Raw genomic sequence first — 16,880 nt, 5'->3', positions numbered from 1 at the left:
AGGAGTGAGCAGTGAGGGGACCCAGCTTTGTGAGGTTCCCTTTTCAGAGGGCTGCAGTGCTATGAAACTCAACACAGCCCTGCGGAGGAAGCAGAGGCTTTTCAAATGTACATGCTGTACTGCACCGCTCAGAGAGGCCAGGGATCACGTTAATTTATTCATTTTCCAGCAACTAAATCTATTTGTATTAATTACATGGAATTAAGCAGTTTTGGCCAAAAACTGTATTTTAAAAACACTGATCCTTTGCCTGTGTGGCAATCCTTACTGATTGCAGCATTTCTTCTCTTTGTCTTGAACTTAAAAACTGCAGGCACAGTAGGGGAAAAGAAAACCACACGTGTAAGTCAGTGTAAGTCTGGGATCAGCTGTCTGAGGCCTTAAAATAAAGACTTCAGATCAGAGGCATAAGGTCTACAAGTGTGAAGGAGAGTGGCAAACTAAGGCCATTTCATTGTTAGGAGTATGATATTTATTGTCCTGACACCTGTGTCACAAAATAATGTTTACTCTAGCACTTAATCCATTTGAAATCTACACTAAATGGTCAAGAACGCCTTGAGAGGTCATGTGAAGGACAACAGTAATTGTCAGGGAGGTTTTACCCCTTATCAGTAAAAGACAGAATAAGCCACCATTTCATGTATTTTTTGCAAGCAAGACTTTGATAAAATAAATCTACAGCATCTCCCAGAACAGACAAAAATAAAATCAGGCCTCTCCTCTTCCAAATTAATTTGACAATTAGTGTTTATTTTGGAAGTATTATGGGGTATAGTGATGAAGCATATGATACTACTGCAGCAGTAGTATAAATACATGGATATATTTATTCAAAATAACACACCAGGCCTATGGGGAAGAGCTGGAAATTAGCTACATTAATATTTGCTTGGTCACTGGTTGCTGATGGAACTTGTGACAACCCCATGGCTATGTTGTTGTTTGCATGGCTCAAAAAACCTATTTGAATTAATATTTTGATCTTCACACTGTCAGCACCTGTCCACCATCACCTCTAAAATACTCTTTACACCTTCCCCAACAGCCTAATGGAATCTTCCTTTTTCAGAATTGCATCAACCTAAAATTAAATTTAAAATGAGTCTTCACATCTTCAGAGAAAGTACAAGTAGACGTGTGATTTGCATTATATCTTCCTTAGAAGCTTCTGCTAGCAGTTAAAATAATTGCCTTGAGGAGCCATGCTAGTTAGAAGAAAAATAGTAAAATTAAAAACTGCTTCCAAAACAAGAAAATTGTAATTATAAGGGAAGTAAAAAATCATTCAGAAGGGAGTACTTGACAAACACAAATTCTTTAAACATTTGGGTTTTTTTCAGCAGTCTATGCGTGCAACTGAGACATCACTGTTCTCAAGGAAATGCCTTCATTTTATTTCTTGAGCATGGTACGTACAGTGGGTTTATAATCTATAATATTAATCATTGTTTCTGTGGTTATTGAAAGCAACTCTAATTCTGAATATAATTTATGCAGAAAAATAAAGTAGCTACCTCAATACAATGTTGTCTCAGTATAAAAACTAAAAAACACAGTAAGATTATGTGTAGACGCAAGTCTGATTCTCCACTTTTTACTTACAGCTGGTAAATTTAAATTTGAGTTAAACATGTGTTAATTAAAACACTTTTCACCAGCTACTTATAAAATCAAGCACTATTTTGTTTGATGTTGGTAGAAACAGGAAATTTGGAGTGATGTCTACTGCTGCAGCTGTTTGCAGTCCTTATATCACACCAGATGTGAGACTGATGTATCTGTATTTTGTCCTCTCCTGTGAATTGCAAGTGATCAAACAGGCAAAACCATAATGACAGGATGATTGGACAAGGTTAGCACACAGGGAATTGTTGAAGACATTTATAAATCACTGCCCAACCACACACACGGTGAAGGAAAATTTATTCCAATGTCACAGATATGCAAAACCATTTATACCTACAATGAATTTCAAAATAAAAGTGTATTAATTGTAGAAAATGTCTTTCACACATCTTAACTGATAGCCTATTGAAAGATGTAATGCAGAAAGACACACAAAAGTAAGTATGAGTGTTATAAAGCCCAGGCGTCACAAACCAATAATGCAAAAACAAATACGTTTTTTTCACAGGTTTATTTGTGTTACTTAATTATCCTCATATAAGTGAGCTCTGCTTTGAAACACGGATGTTAGAAGGAGTAATCATGTACTTAAATGTAGCTGTATTGCAGAACAAGTGTGTTGGTATAAGCTGCTAAAGCATCAGCCATACTTGGCTTTTTCTGTTGCTAGAGCCAATCTGCGAATGTTTGCAATGCAACCAGCTGCTGCCTCCTGCAGAGTTTCATCTGTAGATCCTACCATTACCAGCAGGAGCTAGCAAAAATACAATGAGAAACAGCATTAGAAAAACAAGTAAGTATGCTATAAATTAAATTATGCATTTAATTTGAAATATTTAATCAATATCAAATACTTAGGACAATTGTGTGAATTTACTCACATACATAAATACTAAGAATCATATTAACAACACTATTATATGTGTATGCATACCTTTATATGCATACTTTTGTATACCTATATGTATTAATATATACATCCAGCACAACACTTCATATTTTATCATATTTGTACCTGTAATTTGATATTTTCTATTTATTGTATTGTGCCCATCTATTGGTTCTGACTTGGATTTTTTTTTATTACAATAAAAAAATTGCATATGCTTTAATTGAAATCATGGTTTCCCCCCAGCTACACTAGTATATTTTACAAATATTTGTACATGTTCAAGATTTCCAGTAAACAAAGACATACTTTTTTTTCTTCTTGATAATGAAACTGGATCCATGTGAAGGGACCCTTGTGTCCTATTGACTGCAGCAGATTTCTTTATTGTCACAGCAAACCCCTCACAATAAAGTGCTTGAGATATACAGATCTGGGCATATATTTCTTAAACATTTTAATGAAAAGTAAAAAATTAAAGCTCAAAAAAAGGCACCAAACTTTTGGAACTGATTCAGCTTTTCAGTCATGTGGAGCAGCCCCTTTGTTCTGGAAGTCATTCAATTTTTTCAGTGGAAATTCCCTTGGAGTCAGGTATTGTTCAACACAAGTATGACATAAGACAGACCTTCATAATAAAACATTTTTACATATCAGAAAACCATTAAATATGGTTTTGGATCTCTCTTCCTCAGTGTGTTGCAAGTCAGTGATGCAACTGCAAATGTAATACACACTGGAAAACAGAAGACTCTTGCTTAGTTTAAATCAGCTCCATGCAATCCTCAGATTTCTGAAAATCTGCCAAGCTTAATGGGCGTTCAGGTATTTTGAAGCTCAGACAGCTCTAATTAAAACCCATATTTTCAGTCTGCAATACTTAGGATTCGGTGTTCACCCAAACAATGTTGAGTCAAACCACAAAGAAATCTGTTATCACTCAACTCCAGTGCATGTTTTTCAAGCAGCTAAAATATTACACAAAATTATGAACTGCTAAATATAAAAGCAGAAATTGAATGCAGACATCAAATTCATACGCTACCTTTTTCTAACCTTCCAGAAATCTCGAGGCATGGGCCACAGCTGCACACACATGGCATTTGCTTACAGAGATCAAAGCATTTTATATTTGAGGAAGTATTTGTGTTAGCCAAAGGTACAAAACATGCATCTTGCCAGTCACCTTTCACCCTTTTACCCCTATATGCCACTTGTAAGGGTGCCTGTTATGGGACCGAACTCTGTCAAAAAGAGTATTATGTAAATTAAACAGAAATTGTATTTTTTTTCTAGTAATTCTTCCTATAATTTCTATTAATGCAATCAGATATCTATGTACAAATAGCTAGACAAGAACCCTTAAAGTGTGAATACTCCTAAAGCAATATGCCAGAATTAAAATGACATGAGAAGATATGAGAATTCTTTCTATTCTTATACATTATTTGCATGCACACGTTGGGCCAGGGGCAGCAATCAGAGAAGTGAGGGGAGGTTTCACCACTGACTCCAACTGGCAGCAAGACCAAGCATCAGATCTCTGTGTGGTGATAAAGCTGCTCTACAAAAAGCAGCAAGGCCAGAATGAAAGTCTTATCAGATGCTTGACTTTTCTTCTTCAGAAATACTGCTACACCAAGATCTTTCTTCCTCGTTATTTTCCACCAGCTGATTTCTTATCAGATCAAAGTGTTCCTTTGGGTGCCTCAAAACTTTGCTGTGTAACATGCAGAGGAAAACTGGTATAGATCCCTCATATCCCTGACTGAAAACCAAAAATATGAATGCACTTACTGTTCATATGATGGCTTTGGTAAAGCTGTAAGTTTCAAACTCAGGGGAATGAAACTTCACAGACCTAGTGGAAGGCTTTTTCAGCATAATGTGTGTGGAACTCTAATCTTCATAATAATTTCAGCATAACTTGTAAGAGATGAACTTCTGCTCTGTTGTTTTGGACATACATTACATAGTAGAAATGTATCAAAAAGCAAAAGTAGACCTTTGCCTTTATTATGACTACATTGCAGGTAGGACTCAGTTCAAGCTTATTTTTTTATGCATCACTTCTTTTTAGGCTCAGAAAACTTAGGAGAACATATAGGTTTTTGTCACATCCCACACAAAGCTCAATATTGAGCAATAATAATAGTAGTAGTATAGGGAGGGAACTGTGTTCTACACTGCAGTTGCATTTTAGACAATCAGCATGAGGTATCAAAGGACAGCTTACTATATGATACTGGTAGATACTCCAAGTATCTGGAGAGTACCCAAGATCTGAAGAATTAGGAGTACAAATACAACCAGTGCAAACAGAAATTTTTACAAAGGTGTCAAACAATGATTTTTTTTTTTTCCCTTATGAGTCTGGGAGACCAAGGATCAGTTCCTCTTCAAGTCATTGTTCTGAATGACCTGCCAGTGGTAGTATCCATAAGAACTGCCACATCATACCAAATCCTCAATACCGTGTCTCAGGATTTTCATAATATGACTTCAAAGAAACATTCTTGGAAACAAAGTCTGATACAGAAACTGCCTCTGTGGACTGAGGATATACAGCAACATCTGTCAGTCAGCCTACTCCTTTTGTGCTAACAAGAAGGCAGTTGAGGAGAAGATTAAAAATGCAAAATATTTAAATATAAGCAGGTAACTCCATATTTAGAAATATAACTTCTAATACTTTGATATAAATCCTGCCTTAAAAGAAGTAAAATTTTATTCTATTTACCAAAAGTTAACTTCCTGACTGCCACTACTTGACCCTTTTATGGGTTCAGTTCAATTTACTGGCAATTTGGGTCATCCAATTCAGGTATGGAAATGTATTTATAGATAGTGTACATAGACCATTCCCACACATTAGAAATATTTGACAAGTCCAATAAATCCTTTCTTTTATTCCAGTGTACCACTGCAATATAACCTGTCTTTTTCCTTGATGCAATGCCCTTGGACTTCACGTATCCCTTCCCTTTGCTGTTCAGGTATTGTTTTCTGACACATGTAAATGTTAACAGATGTGAGAAGCAGTAAAAAAGCATATGGTATAAATGCTTCTCTCTGGCACATAACAGGCACTTTCCATAACAAAGAAAGCATTTGCAGCTCTATGTAGCCTTCATTTTCTGTTGGCAGGTATCTATATTCTAAGGCAAGAGTCCAAAATTTTTTGCACAGTTAGCACGTCACACCAGCAAATAAGCACAAATACAAGCTGTTTGGAGAATGTACAGAGCACATGTAGCATTTGTGGGTTCCAAAGGCAAGAGCAACGTGCAGCCAAATAATTTCAGTATTCAGAACAATTAAGAAAATTTTCCTATTATTATCCCAGCTTTAAAATAGCTGTGATACTGTATGAGCTTTGCACAATCATAGGAGAATTCAGATTGTAAGGGATCTCAGTAGGTATCTAGAGTGGCATCATGCCCAAAGCAGCTGCAAGGTTAGACCATGTTGCTCAGATTTTATCCAGCCTGATCTTCAAAACCTCCAGTGATGAAGATAGCACAACATCTATGGGGAACCTAATGCATTGTTTAACTGCACCACTGAGAAAAGCCTAGCTCCATCTTTCTGATGACAGACCTTCTTGTAGGTACTGGAAAGCTGCTATTAAAGAAGGGGCTTGAAGCTTTCTTTTCTTCAGGCTGAAAATCAAGTGCTACAGCTTTTGACCATCCTGGTGGTGCTCTACTGAACCTGTTATATCCATGTCTTTCCCATACTGCAGGGCCAAAGCTGGGTACAGTTTTCTAGGCATGGTCTAATGAATTCTAAGGTGAACAATAATTTCTAAGGGGAACAATAATGTCTCCCTTGCTGTCAGGACACAGTGATGGCTAATGTTCTGCTTGCTCCATACCAAAATCATTATGTCCCTTTCAGTAAAACTGCTCCTCAGCCAGTTAGTCCCAAACCTGTATCACTGCAAGTGCAAGCACATGTCCTTCTGAGGTGCAGGATTTTACATTTCTCCTTGCCATATTTCATACCACTCCTGTTGGCCAGCTCCAGACCTGCCTAGGGACCCCTGAATAGCGATCCTTCCCTTGACTGTACAGAAACTGTCACCCCTTCCCCAACTCATGATTTGCTGTGACTGAAAATGTCATGAGCAAGCAGCCCATTCCCCTTCCCAGGTCACTGACAAACATGTTCAAAGGGGCCAGTCCCAACAGAGAGTGCCCTTTAGCACTCCCCTTGTCACCAGCCTCCAGATAGAGTACAACCCACTACCTACTACCCTCTGAGCTGGATCATTCTACCATTTTTAATTCATTTGGTTGTTCACACATCTAGAATATCATACATCCTAACTTGGACAGAAGTATGCTGTGGGAAACAGTGTTGAAAACCTTGCTAAAGCCAAAGTAAATGACATCCACTGCTTGCCTCTCATCTGCAAACTTAGACACATAGAGGGTAATCACATTTACCTTTGGGAAATCTATGCTGACTGTTCAAATTCATCTTCTCCCTCTTATGCCCAGAAATGTCTTCCAACGGGACTCCCTTCTTCCGTAATTTGCCCAGATGCCAAGATGAGGCTGAGCAGTCTGTAGTGCCCCTGACAAGGAGGAGGAACTGTCCCTCTGCAGACAGGCCTTATAGACTCACTGATAGGCTTTTTCTGGCACACCAAACGTGTAACAAAAATGGGAATCTTTTGTTCCAAAGGACAAAAGGAAGAGGTTACAGGGTAAACCATAATATTTGCTTGGATATTCATGCATCATGGCTGATGCCACCTTCCACTGTCTGATACTGTCTGACAGCTTCCTTAAAATACTGTCTCTAGAATCACAAAATAACCAATTGGAAGTTTATTATTTCCAACAAGATAATAGAAGCAACATAAGAAGTTATGAAAGTGTCATTCTAAAATGGGTAAAGATCTGTGGATGACTAAGATAATTTTAAAAAGGGGGCTAGTAATTATCTTTCCTATGTCTTTATAGAGTTTTTCACTTATACAAAACAATAAGCTCCAGGGGATTTTAAAACAGAAAATGCATAGACAAGTTTCATAACAATAAATTGTGAGTCGGACAAAATTTCAGATGTAAGTGATGCTCCATGTTTGGAAACAATAATTTGTAAGTTAAATTTCCTCTGGTCACACTCATTGCAGCTTCCAAGCTCAGAGGCGGGAAGCAGGAAACATAGGAAGTGGTGATTTCAGAGAGAATACAGTTTTTCATGTATTCATCTTTAAATAAGTGGCTAGTCATGTGACATTTTTACAAGTTTTCCAAAACAGTGAAAAGTATAGAACAATACTACTGGAAAGAAGTTCCTTGCTCGTATAAAACAGATAAAAGATCAGCCTATTCGTTACTCTCAAGTCCTGTGAATATTTAATGCCCTCTTTTTTCCTGGCTTCCTTAGACTTTCTGCCCTGTAAAACACACGTTATTAGATTTTTTTCTAATCAGAAGGAAATATGGGCAAATTCCTTCAACAAGATTCATATCTATAGTGGGAATCAAGTCAGAGTTCACATACAGCTTAATATTCCTGGAACTAAAGACATTTACTTCAATACAACTGCTGCTTCTATCTGCTGATGAAAACTTGTAGATTGACATAGCATTTCCAGTTGGTGTTAGGACTTGCCTTTTTTGTAAATTTAGATTTAGTAAGTAACTTCTTTTACATGCAACATTTCCAAAAGGATGCTAGATTTCTAGCACCGTGATTTTCTAATTGTGTAACACTTCCCAAAAAAGACATTTCTCACATGCTTTTTATAAACCTAACTTAAAAGAAAAAAAAAATACTTTAAATAAAAGCATATGGTAGAAGCTTATCCAAGAAAGTATCAGTCTAGATCCAGCCAGCATTTTGCTAACTTTCAACACTATATTGCACACTGGAAAATATTAAAGCACCTAGTTTGAGTGTTATGTTACACATATTCCTATGAAAATACGTCCCATAAATTGAGATTATAAATAATAAAAAATACTCTACAATCAAACTATAATGAAGGTTAAGCTAAATCACTGTTTCTAAACTAAAATTCGGGTTGATTTCCTGACTTACTCTTTCAGCTGAGTGAAAGAGTAAGACAGTATGTACCACGTACAGCCTCCTCCTCAGAAGATGCTTGTTTAAGTTCTGCAGTGTTTTCTGTTAATTTTGTTTTTCTCAAGTGGCACAAAGAGAATACGTTTTGGACTCAGATTTCCATATGTCAGGGAAAACTGAGACATTAGATGTACAAAATCCAGGATCTAAAAATTGAAGGAAAGGCAAAAGATGGGCGGAGCAGAAGCTCTTTGGCTAGGGTGGGATAATCATGGGAAGATCACACCTGGCTTCTTCTCCCTTCCTTTTATTCCTGTCTTTCCTCTTCCCTCTCCCATGAAACACATATCCATTCTGGAAGCCACTGCAGAAGGATAACAAACTTTGGGAGCCACTCAGGCATGGTTGGTGGGATGAGGAGGCCCAAAGGATGCAGCTTGGTCTAAGGTACACCTGAGCCTGGTGGCAGTCGACAGACTGGCCAAAAGCTGCCTCTTCTTTCTCATCTTCCCCTTCCTCCCTCAGGAAACCAGCAAAAGAATTCAAGGGAAGGCAAACCTGCACACTTTCTGCAAACAGTTGCAGGGCATGTTTAGATGCTGTTTGTGGTGCAGTTCCAGGTATTAGACTATTTCTCCTGTCTCAGGATTATGACAGGTGACTTGCCCTCAGAAGCAGTTACTTTTTCCTCTGTGACTGCCTGTGACAAAACAGCTGTTGGTAAGCTGAATCCTACAAAATGCTGGGAAACATGGGAGAAAGAAGGAAAGGGCTTGATAGATTCAATGAAGCATTCTGGACATCTGATTACTGGTGCCCTACCTTGACATGTTTACTATTTAGAATATACAGCTTCAGTGAACTTCAACTGATTTTATGCCATGACAGATTTGAAGATCCTTTTGGTACAGCTTCTTTTTTCTCTTTCTTTCCTTCTTTTTTTTTTCCTTTTCTTTCCACCCCCCCTGCCCCCCCCCCCCCCCCCCCCCCCCCGTTATCTGTCCCTTTTTGTCTATCTACTTTGTTTAGTCACCTCTTGTATTATAACTAAACCAGCAGGTATTTGGGACAAGGACTGTATTTCACCAACACAGCTGCTACAATGGGGATAGCACTCCTAAGAAGAAATACACTTCAGCACACACTAAGAAAATACAAAATAAGAATGTAACTGTCATACTCTCCAAGCAGGTTAAATGTTGCATTGCATCACTTTGGAGAAATACATATAACCTGAATGCAGGGAATTACAGTACAGTACACACTTAAGTACATATACATGATTTTTACACAAGCTTTTATGGATTTCCAAAATACAAATAAACCCTACAGCTCTCTCCACCTCATCTGTATAAATAGTCCATTTCTTATATAATTATCTAAAGAAAGGATGCTTCCCCTTCTTTGCTAAGGCATAACAAAAAAGCAAAGAACTCTGAATATCATTGACAAGGAGACATGAATAAAATGCTAAATTGTGAAATGTAAAAGGTCACTTTAAAATATACCAAGTTTAAGGTTTTCCCATCTCAGGTTGTTACTTTTAGGACTTCAGAGGAAAATTTCCAACAATTTCAGATGTATGTCTAACTAAATATCAACATGCTATGCAAAGATAATGTAATGAAATAAAACTACTAATAAAATTTATTTCTAATCTTTGCTTAAAAGGTATGATTATATGTAACTATATATAGTCCTATATATATATAGGACTAGAGTCCTTAAGAGCAGATAGCTGGAATCTACATTCAGCTGTAAGATGTTTGGTGCAATATTAAGAAAGAATTCAATCATCGTGAACATTCCAATGTACAAAGAGTCTTATGGGATATGAAATTTATCCCACAAAAAGCAATAGGCAAATCTGATAATCCAGAACTGATGAAGCATATTTTTATTCGAACTACTTTCTCAATTTTATTTTTATTTCATTGTAGTTTTCAAGAGAAGACTAACATACAAAAGGCTTTTGGTGGGATAGAGAGAATAAAGAACTTCGTAATCTCAACAGAGCAACATTATAAAAAGCGCTTTTTTCAAGTCAGTGGAAATTAATTTTATTAAGATTAAAACAGGAGCCTGCTTTCTTGCTATACGTAATGGTAGTTCAAAATGGTAAACTTATGTCAGGAATGTTCCTTCCCTTTCATGATTCAGTTTGGCTCAGGAATATGTTAGGGACTATCCTTCCCTTACATGGCTGCCAGCCTGATCAACCTTTCATCAAGCTTCTCCCACTCCTTTTTCACACTTACCTGCTTTTCCACATTTTGCTTTCTTTTTCATTTTAAAGGACCATGACTTTTACCTTACTTTTCCTTCCCAAACATTACTGGGGAGCTAGTATTGATGTATACAATATATCACTGATATATACAAAAAATACATTTGAGAATTTAGTTTTGGTTTTCTAAATTTGTTAACGTTTCTATCAGTATGAATACTGTAATTTTATCTATCTATAGCAGACCTATGAAGATGATACAAAAGTTAAGAGGGGACAGTTGCAAATGTGCTATCAGCAGTAGTAAGTCAAGGGAGAAAACAGGAGGTTTATACCATCCACTAACCCTCACATGCTGAAGGGTTCTGCCTGGCTTCTCAGCAATACCCTGAAAACAGTGTGTGTTTCCTCCAGACTGTTTGATATTCCTGAAGGGCCCTATAACTAGTCTGTCTTTGAAGACAACACTGAATTGCAAGAAAGGGGCAATATGGTTTCCAGACTGACAGATTTTTGCCATGTTTCTCTCAAGTTGCATCTTATCCTGAGAACAGGGTACAAAATCTGACTGAACTAGTATTTTACAAGTGTGTTAGATCTACTACTATATGTGAATTGACTTCAAATTCTCTCCTGTATTCAAGTCCAAGTACTGATTTTGAACTTTAAAATTAATATAGCTTTAGGTCCAACAGTCTGTGTCTCTTTGCCTACATATGTTGATTATAATCAAAACCAGTGGGGTGCTTTTGCTAGGAAACCTTACATATCAAAGTCTTGGGATAAAAGAAGGATATTCTCACTGTAGATCCATACCACACATTTATTTCAAATAATGAGCCAGGGCATTTTAAAGGTACTTTTTTGTGACATGCAAAAAGACTGATCTACAATCATATGTTTTTAGATGTGTGGTTGGCAGCAGTGCATACATTTACATTAAGTGGAAGATGCGGTGTATTATTCAAACCAGTCTGGTTTTTGACTGGTAAATGTACCAGAAAATGTTCCATTAGAACACACTTTAATAAAAGTATAGATGGTATGAACACAGCTCAGCTATATTCATAAAATATGAAACTCCGATTGCGATGAAGCAAGAAACGAGCTGGAGCTGTTCATGGGCTCAGGTCCATGTATGGTCCCCATATTCATTCCAATCTGTAGCTTTAAATGTATGATAACAGAGAATTAAATACATGATATCAGAAAAAAAATCAACCAACAATGAACAAAGTGTGGAAGTTGCTTTTCAAGACTGTCAAACTGCTTCTTTCTTGTTACTAGAGACAAACATAGGGAAGAAATTATTTTATACTGAGGAGTCAACTAACTAAATCAACTCAAATTTCTGAGCCACCTGAGCATTGCTCTATGAACAGAGTGTGATACAGTGATCATGAAATATATTTCCTGGTGCTGGAAATTTTGCATGCTTTCCTAGAGTCTGTTCTGTGGAAACATATTACCATGCACATTGTGACAGATGAATGCTTTGGGGTTATGGCGATTAAAACATTAAGAGTGGATTGAATTAGCACCCCATTCAGGTCATATTCAGTAGTATTTGTGATTTGCATACAGTGTTGTAGAGTGGAGCTAAAAAACTCCACTACTTTTTAAAAAAAAAAAAATCTCCCTAAAACCACTCAAGGACTCACTCTGGTCACAGACTGCTTGAGTGGCTGCTGAATTTTGGAAGCTCTGTGAGATCAGAGGTTTTTAAAGTCATTGTGCAGCCTGCAAGCAAGCAATAATACCTGCTTGACTGATTTGTGTATGCCAGCCAGGAAATACAAGAGGCCTTGAGCTGCTTCCTTCCCTCTCTAAAGACAAAACTATTAAGCAGGGAATGAAAAATTCACTAATACAAGTTAAAGTCAAAACTTTCCTCTTGATTAGAGAAGTCTGTTCTTTGCCTTTCTTGTTGAGTAATTGCTCAATGTGAACTACTAGATTTTTTTAGTTTGATGAAAATAAAGTTATAGTTACACTTCAACAAGTGGAGGTTATAGTACATATGTTAAATCTCTGCTGAAGCTGGTTAAAGCATGAGTGGGAAGTTCTCAAAATTCCTAACCCCATGCATCTCAGTGCTTTAACACAGAAGGAAAAAAATTCTATGTGGGCCTTCTAGCTGAATGATACCTCTGAGGAAGGCAAAAAGAATCACTACTAATACTCTAAATTTGGTGTGGTGGTTATATTGTGGCTTAGGTAGGATGAAATGGCTAGAAAGGCTGGTTAGCTATCTACAACATTATTTCACAATACTAAAGCTATCACGAGAACTTTATTGGACATGTTGGACACTCACGAGTGAGAATACTTGGGGCACACTGCCACCTAATTATAGTAATCTGGGGAAGCTGACTTAAGACAAAGCATTACTCCTATATGGGGAATATACTTTCTTTTTCATCTTTCAGTTGCAAACTCAAAGAAACTACTGTTTCATGAAAACACTGCATGAATGGCTTGGCTCATGGTAAAATTAAGAAACTTATCTTTTTCTGAACAGTAGCATACTTATGCAGACTACTGTCATTTGTTAAAGAGTGGTCTCTCAAACACAATTTTCTTGTACGCATTTGTCTTGCTGAAGAATAGAGAGTAAGTTTTGCCCTCCCAATCCCCAGAAGTCAACATAAAATTTAAATAACTCTTACATTTCACTGCAAATTTTATCTTGATCCTAATTCCTACATTTTGATTCCTCATTTTTAACCTATTATTTATCCTTTCTAGGACTTTCCCTTCTTGTTGCATAGCAGTTTTAACTTCGTAAGAGTTTTTGGTGAAGAGTGTTGCCGAATGTCCTCTTAAAATCCAATCATGGCTAATTCAATGCCTTCAAATAGCAACAAGATTATTGCATATGGATAGACTATACAGCTGGGGAGACAACAAAATGCTTTGAGAAGCAAAAGAATAACAAAATATATATAAAGTGAATGGTCAGCAAATCCATTAGGGAAGTATGACAGACCTTCTATACACAGACTCCTCTAGCTTACAATGCCTTGGGAGCCCAACAATTATCTCTGTGGAATTCTGCCAAGGAGCTAATCCAGTTTAATGACTGTTGGATTTGTGCAATTACACAGATACAATGTAAACAGATAAAAAGAGCAAATAAACCTGGACTCATCCCACATACCTGTGGTCAAGGTAAGTAATAGGCAAGAACTAGTGAAGGAGAGTGCCTCCAGAGGACAATTCTCATTTTAGGTGTTCTAAAGTCCTTCTGGAGATTTTTAATCTTCTTGTATTGCCTCAGAGCCCTAATTTATGTATCTTAGCCTGAATCCAGTATGCAGAAGTGTCACACCTTGAGTGCCTGCTTTCTCAATCCTATGTCATGGTGGGTTTTTTTATTTCTATCTTTATCTTCAACACAAATGGAATCAGCAGACTGCATACAATCTAAATTAATTTTCTATCTTTCCAGTTTTCTCCACATCTGAAGATAACGCATAACTTAAAGTGCATCAGATTCCTTTGGTAATTTATTAGAAATACAGAACAATTAATAAAAATATTGATTTTTAGTCAAAAGTAAAATTATTTAGAGGTTAAACTCCCTATTAGTTAAAATAGAGATAAAAAACTACCATAAATTGTTGGAAGAAATCCTGTACTGATTATCAGCCTGTAAATATAGTGAATTATCATCCCATTGGGGATCAATGCAAAATTAAATAAAATTTCTGATAAAATGGAACGTATGGACTTTCAAAGTCTAGCAGAAGATACATCTTAGCTTTTATATGCAGTTGTTTGTTACATAATCATAACCGAGGCAGTGATTTATAACCTGACTCTGCCCTCACATCAGGACAGAATTCTCACCAGCCTCATGCCCTGTCAAGTCTTTAGAGTTTATGCCAAAGTACAGAATGGTGACCAGGAACATTAACACCAAAGTCCATCCCATAATCTGCACATTTCTAATAGACTTTTCCTTAGCACCTTTGCCTTGAAATGGCAGCAATAAGGTGTGCCATTATTACTGAAAAGTTACCACAGAGTGCTCTTTGAAATGGCAACATAAAAGAGGTGACAATGGCCAGGGCTTGAAGCCAACTTGAACTGGGAGATTGATTCTACAGGAAGAAAGAAAAAGTTTTCATAGATGACATCAATGAATGTATAATTAAGGACTCCTGAGTGACAATTCTGCCTCTGTTTACACACACACACATACATACATATATATATATACATGTTGTTCTTGGTATTTCTATTATTCAGCTTCTTTGAATAGCTCCTTAAACACAAGGAAACTATTTTTGATCAGCTGAATGCCAAAATGAATTACCTGGCATTCTGCCCTTGTACCTTAAGCTTGGTATCCTTTAATTAAGAAAACAGATCTTAATATCTGACAATTTAGATAAGGTATTATTCCATAAATACAAAAATATTTTAATATTCTTCTTTCTTATTGACAAAATAGAAAGGAATATTTCACATAGTCACAAGGATAAGACTGGTGCAGGGAGCTAAACAATGGCAAGAAGCTGCTCTGTGTATTTCTGTGGTTTGGAATTAGTGCCAAGTCGGAAGGAAAAGACATTCTCTGCATTTTCTAAAGCAAGATAAATACAGAAAAGAAATATAGATGAAAGATGGAACAGCTATCTATGGGCTCTGCCAGATTCCTTGGCTTTTTGGCACACCTATTGAAGCTGGCAGTCTTAGCCAGTAGCAATCTTTTCCATTAAAAGGCGCAGCATATATTTTGGTTTAACATACTTTGTTTGTGCATTTTTAAGCTTCAAAAATGTCTATTTAAATTTTTTTTTAATGATTCCTTCTGCACAGTTGGCTGCAATTGCACTTATTTGAAGCGACTCATTTATCACTGAAAGAGCTGCAGGGCACAGCTACTGTAAAACAGCTCCAACAAACCTACAGCTTATTGGGACAAGCTCCTTTTTATAAGACTGAAAGATGTTTAAAATGTGCCAAGAGGAGCTTTATGCCAGGCTCTAGGTTTGCTATCCAAACGTTACTAAATTAGAGGTCTCCTGAAGCCCAGAATTTGGGCAAAGATAAGCTGATCTCCCTTAGGCTGCTGGTTTTTCCCATCCAGGATCAGCCAGATTTTAATAGAACACTTGCTATGTACCATAAACTTTCAGTAGTGAAATTATCTTAAATCTGAGGCTTAATCTATACTGAAGCCAAACTTCATTACCTTTGGCAACGGCACAAAATGTTCTACATGAAACTACCTGTACTTTATAAATGGTGAAATTCTGCTTGTTATGAAGCTAAAGGGTTACTGGTTTCTGCCCCTTGGAGCTGAAACTACAAGGAAAGTGTTCACACCTGGCAGCTGGCAACACAATAGAAACTGCACTGGTTCAGCATCGTCAGTTTTTATTAATCCTTCTAAACCAAAACCCAAAAACAAAACAAACAAAAAAACCCAACCAAAAAGCAACAACAACATAAAAGCCAGTATTGGATGTAGTTTATGAAGCCTTTTACCTGAAATTCTGAAGTGTGATGTGATAAGCACATTTGTGGGTGTGGGGAGTGGGCATATTTTCTGTAATCAATAGACATGCAGAAGATTTGCCACTTAGTGCCCTCTTTCTTGATGTCCAAGAAGTGTAACAAGTAATTTATAAAAAGCAACAGACATCAGCTTGGAGTATGTGCCAAACATGCTGTATCTCCAGCCTGAACTTTGGAGCCTGAATAGAGCCAACCATGACAGATAACAAGTGGGTTCTTCTAAATGAAAACTAAAAATATAAAATATGTAAATACATACCATTGTACCCCTACAATATTATTGGGTAAAAGTTATATGAAATATTTTGGGTTGATTTATAAAGAACTTATCTGAAGCCTTGCTTAGTAATGTAAAACTGCATTCTATATTCAGTATTCTGAATATATTCAATATATATATTCAAAATAATATATTCAAAGCCTCCCACAAAACCCAACCAATCCCATAGCCAAATATTCCCACAGGAGTGCCAATGCTTTTTATTTCATTTTCTAAACTTCATACATATATATATAGTATATATATATATATATATGTAATTTGTAGCAAAACTGGTGTTT

General features: G+C 36.7%; 1 protein-coding gene across 1 annotated transcript in view; it reads right to left on the bottom strand.

The window, feature by feature from the left end:
* Positions 1-2,269: 2,269 nt before the first annotated feature.
* The window catches only part of ARMC4 (armadillo repeat containing 4), an 85,238-nt gene continuing 70,627 nt past the window's right edge, over positions 2,270-16,880 (bottom strand). The window contains exon 19 of the mRNA XM_030445768.1: positions 2,270-2,383. Within this exon, the coding sequence (XP_030301628.1) occupies positions 2,270-2,383 (114 nt within the window). The remainder of the gene's footprint in view (positions 2,384-16,880) is intronic.

Source organism: Calypte anna, chromosome 2, assembly GCF_003957555.1.
Source record: "Calypte anna isolate BGI_N300 chromosome 2, bCalAnn1_v1.p, whole genome shotgun sequence".
NCBI classification, from domain to species: Eukaryota; Metazoa; Chordata; class Aves; order Apodiformes; family Trochilidae; genus Calypte; species Calypte anna.
Note: the sequence above shows the minus strand (reverse complement) of the source record. Positions and strands in the feature narration are given on the sequence as shown.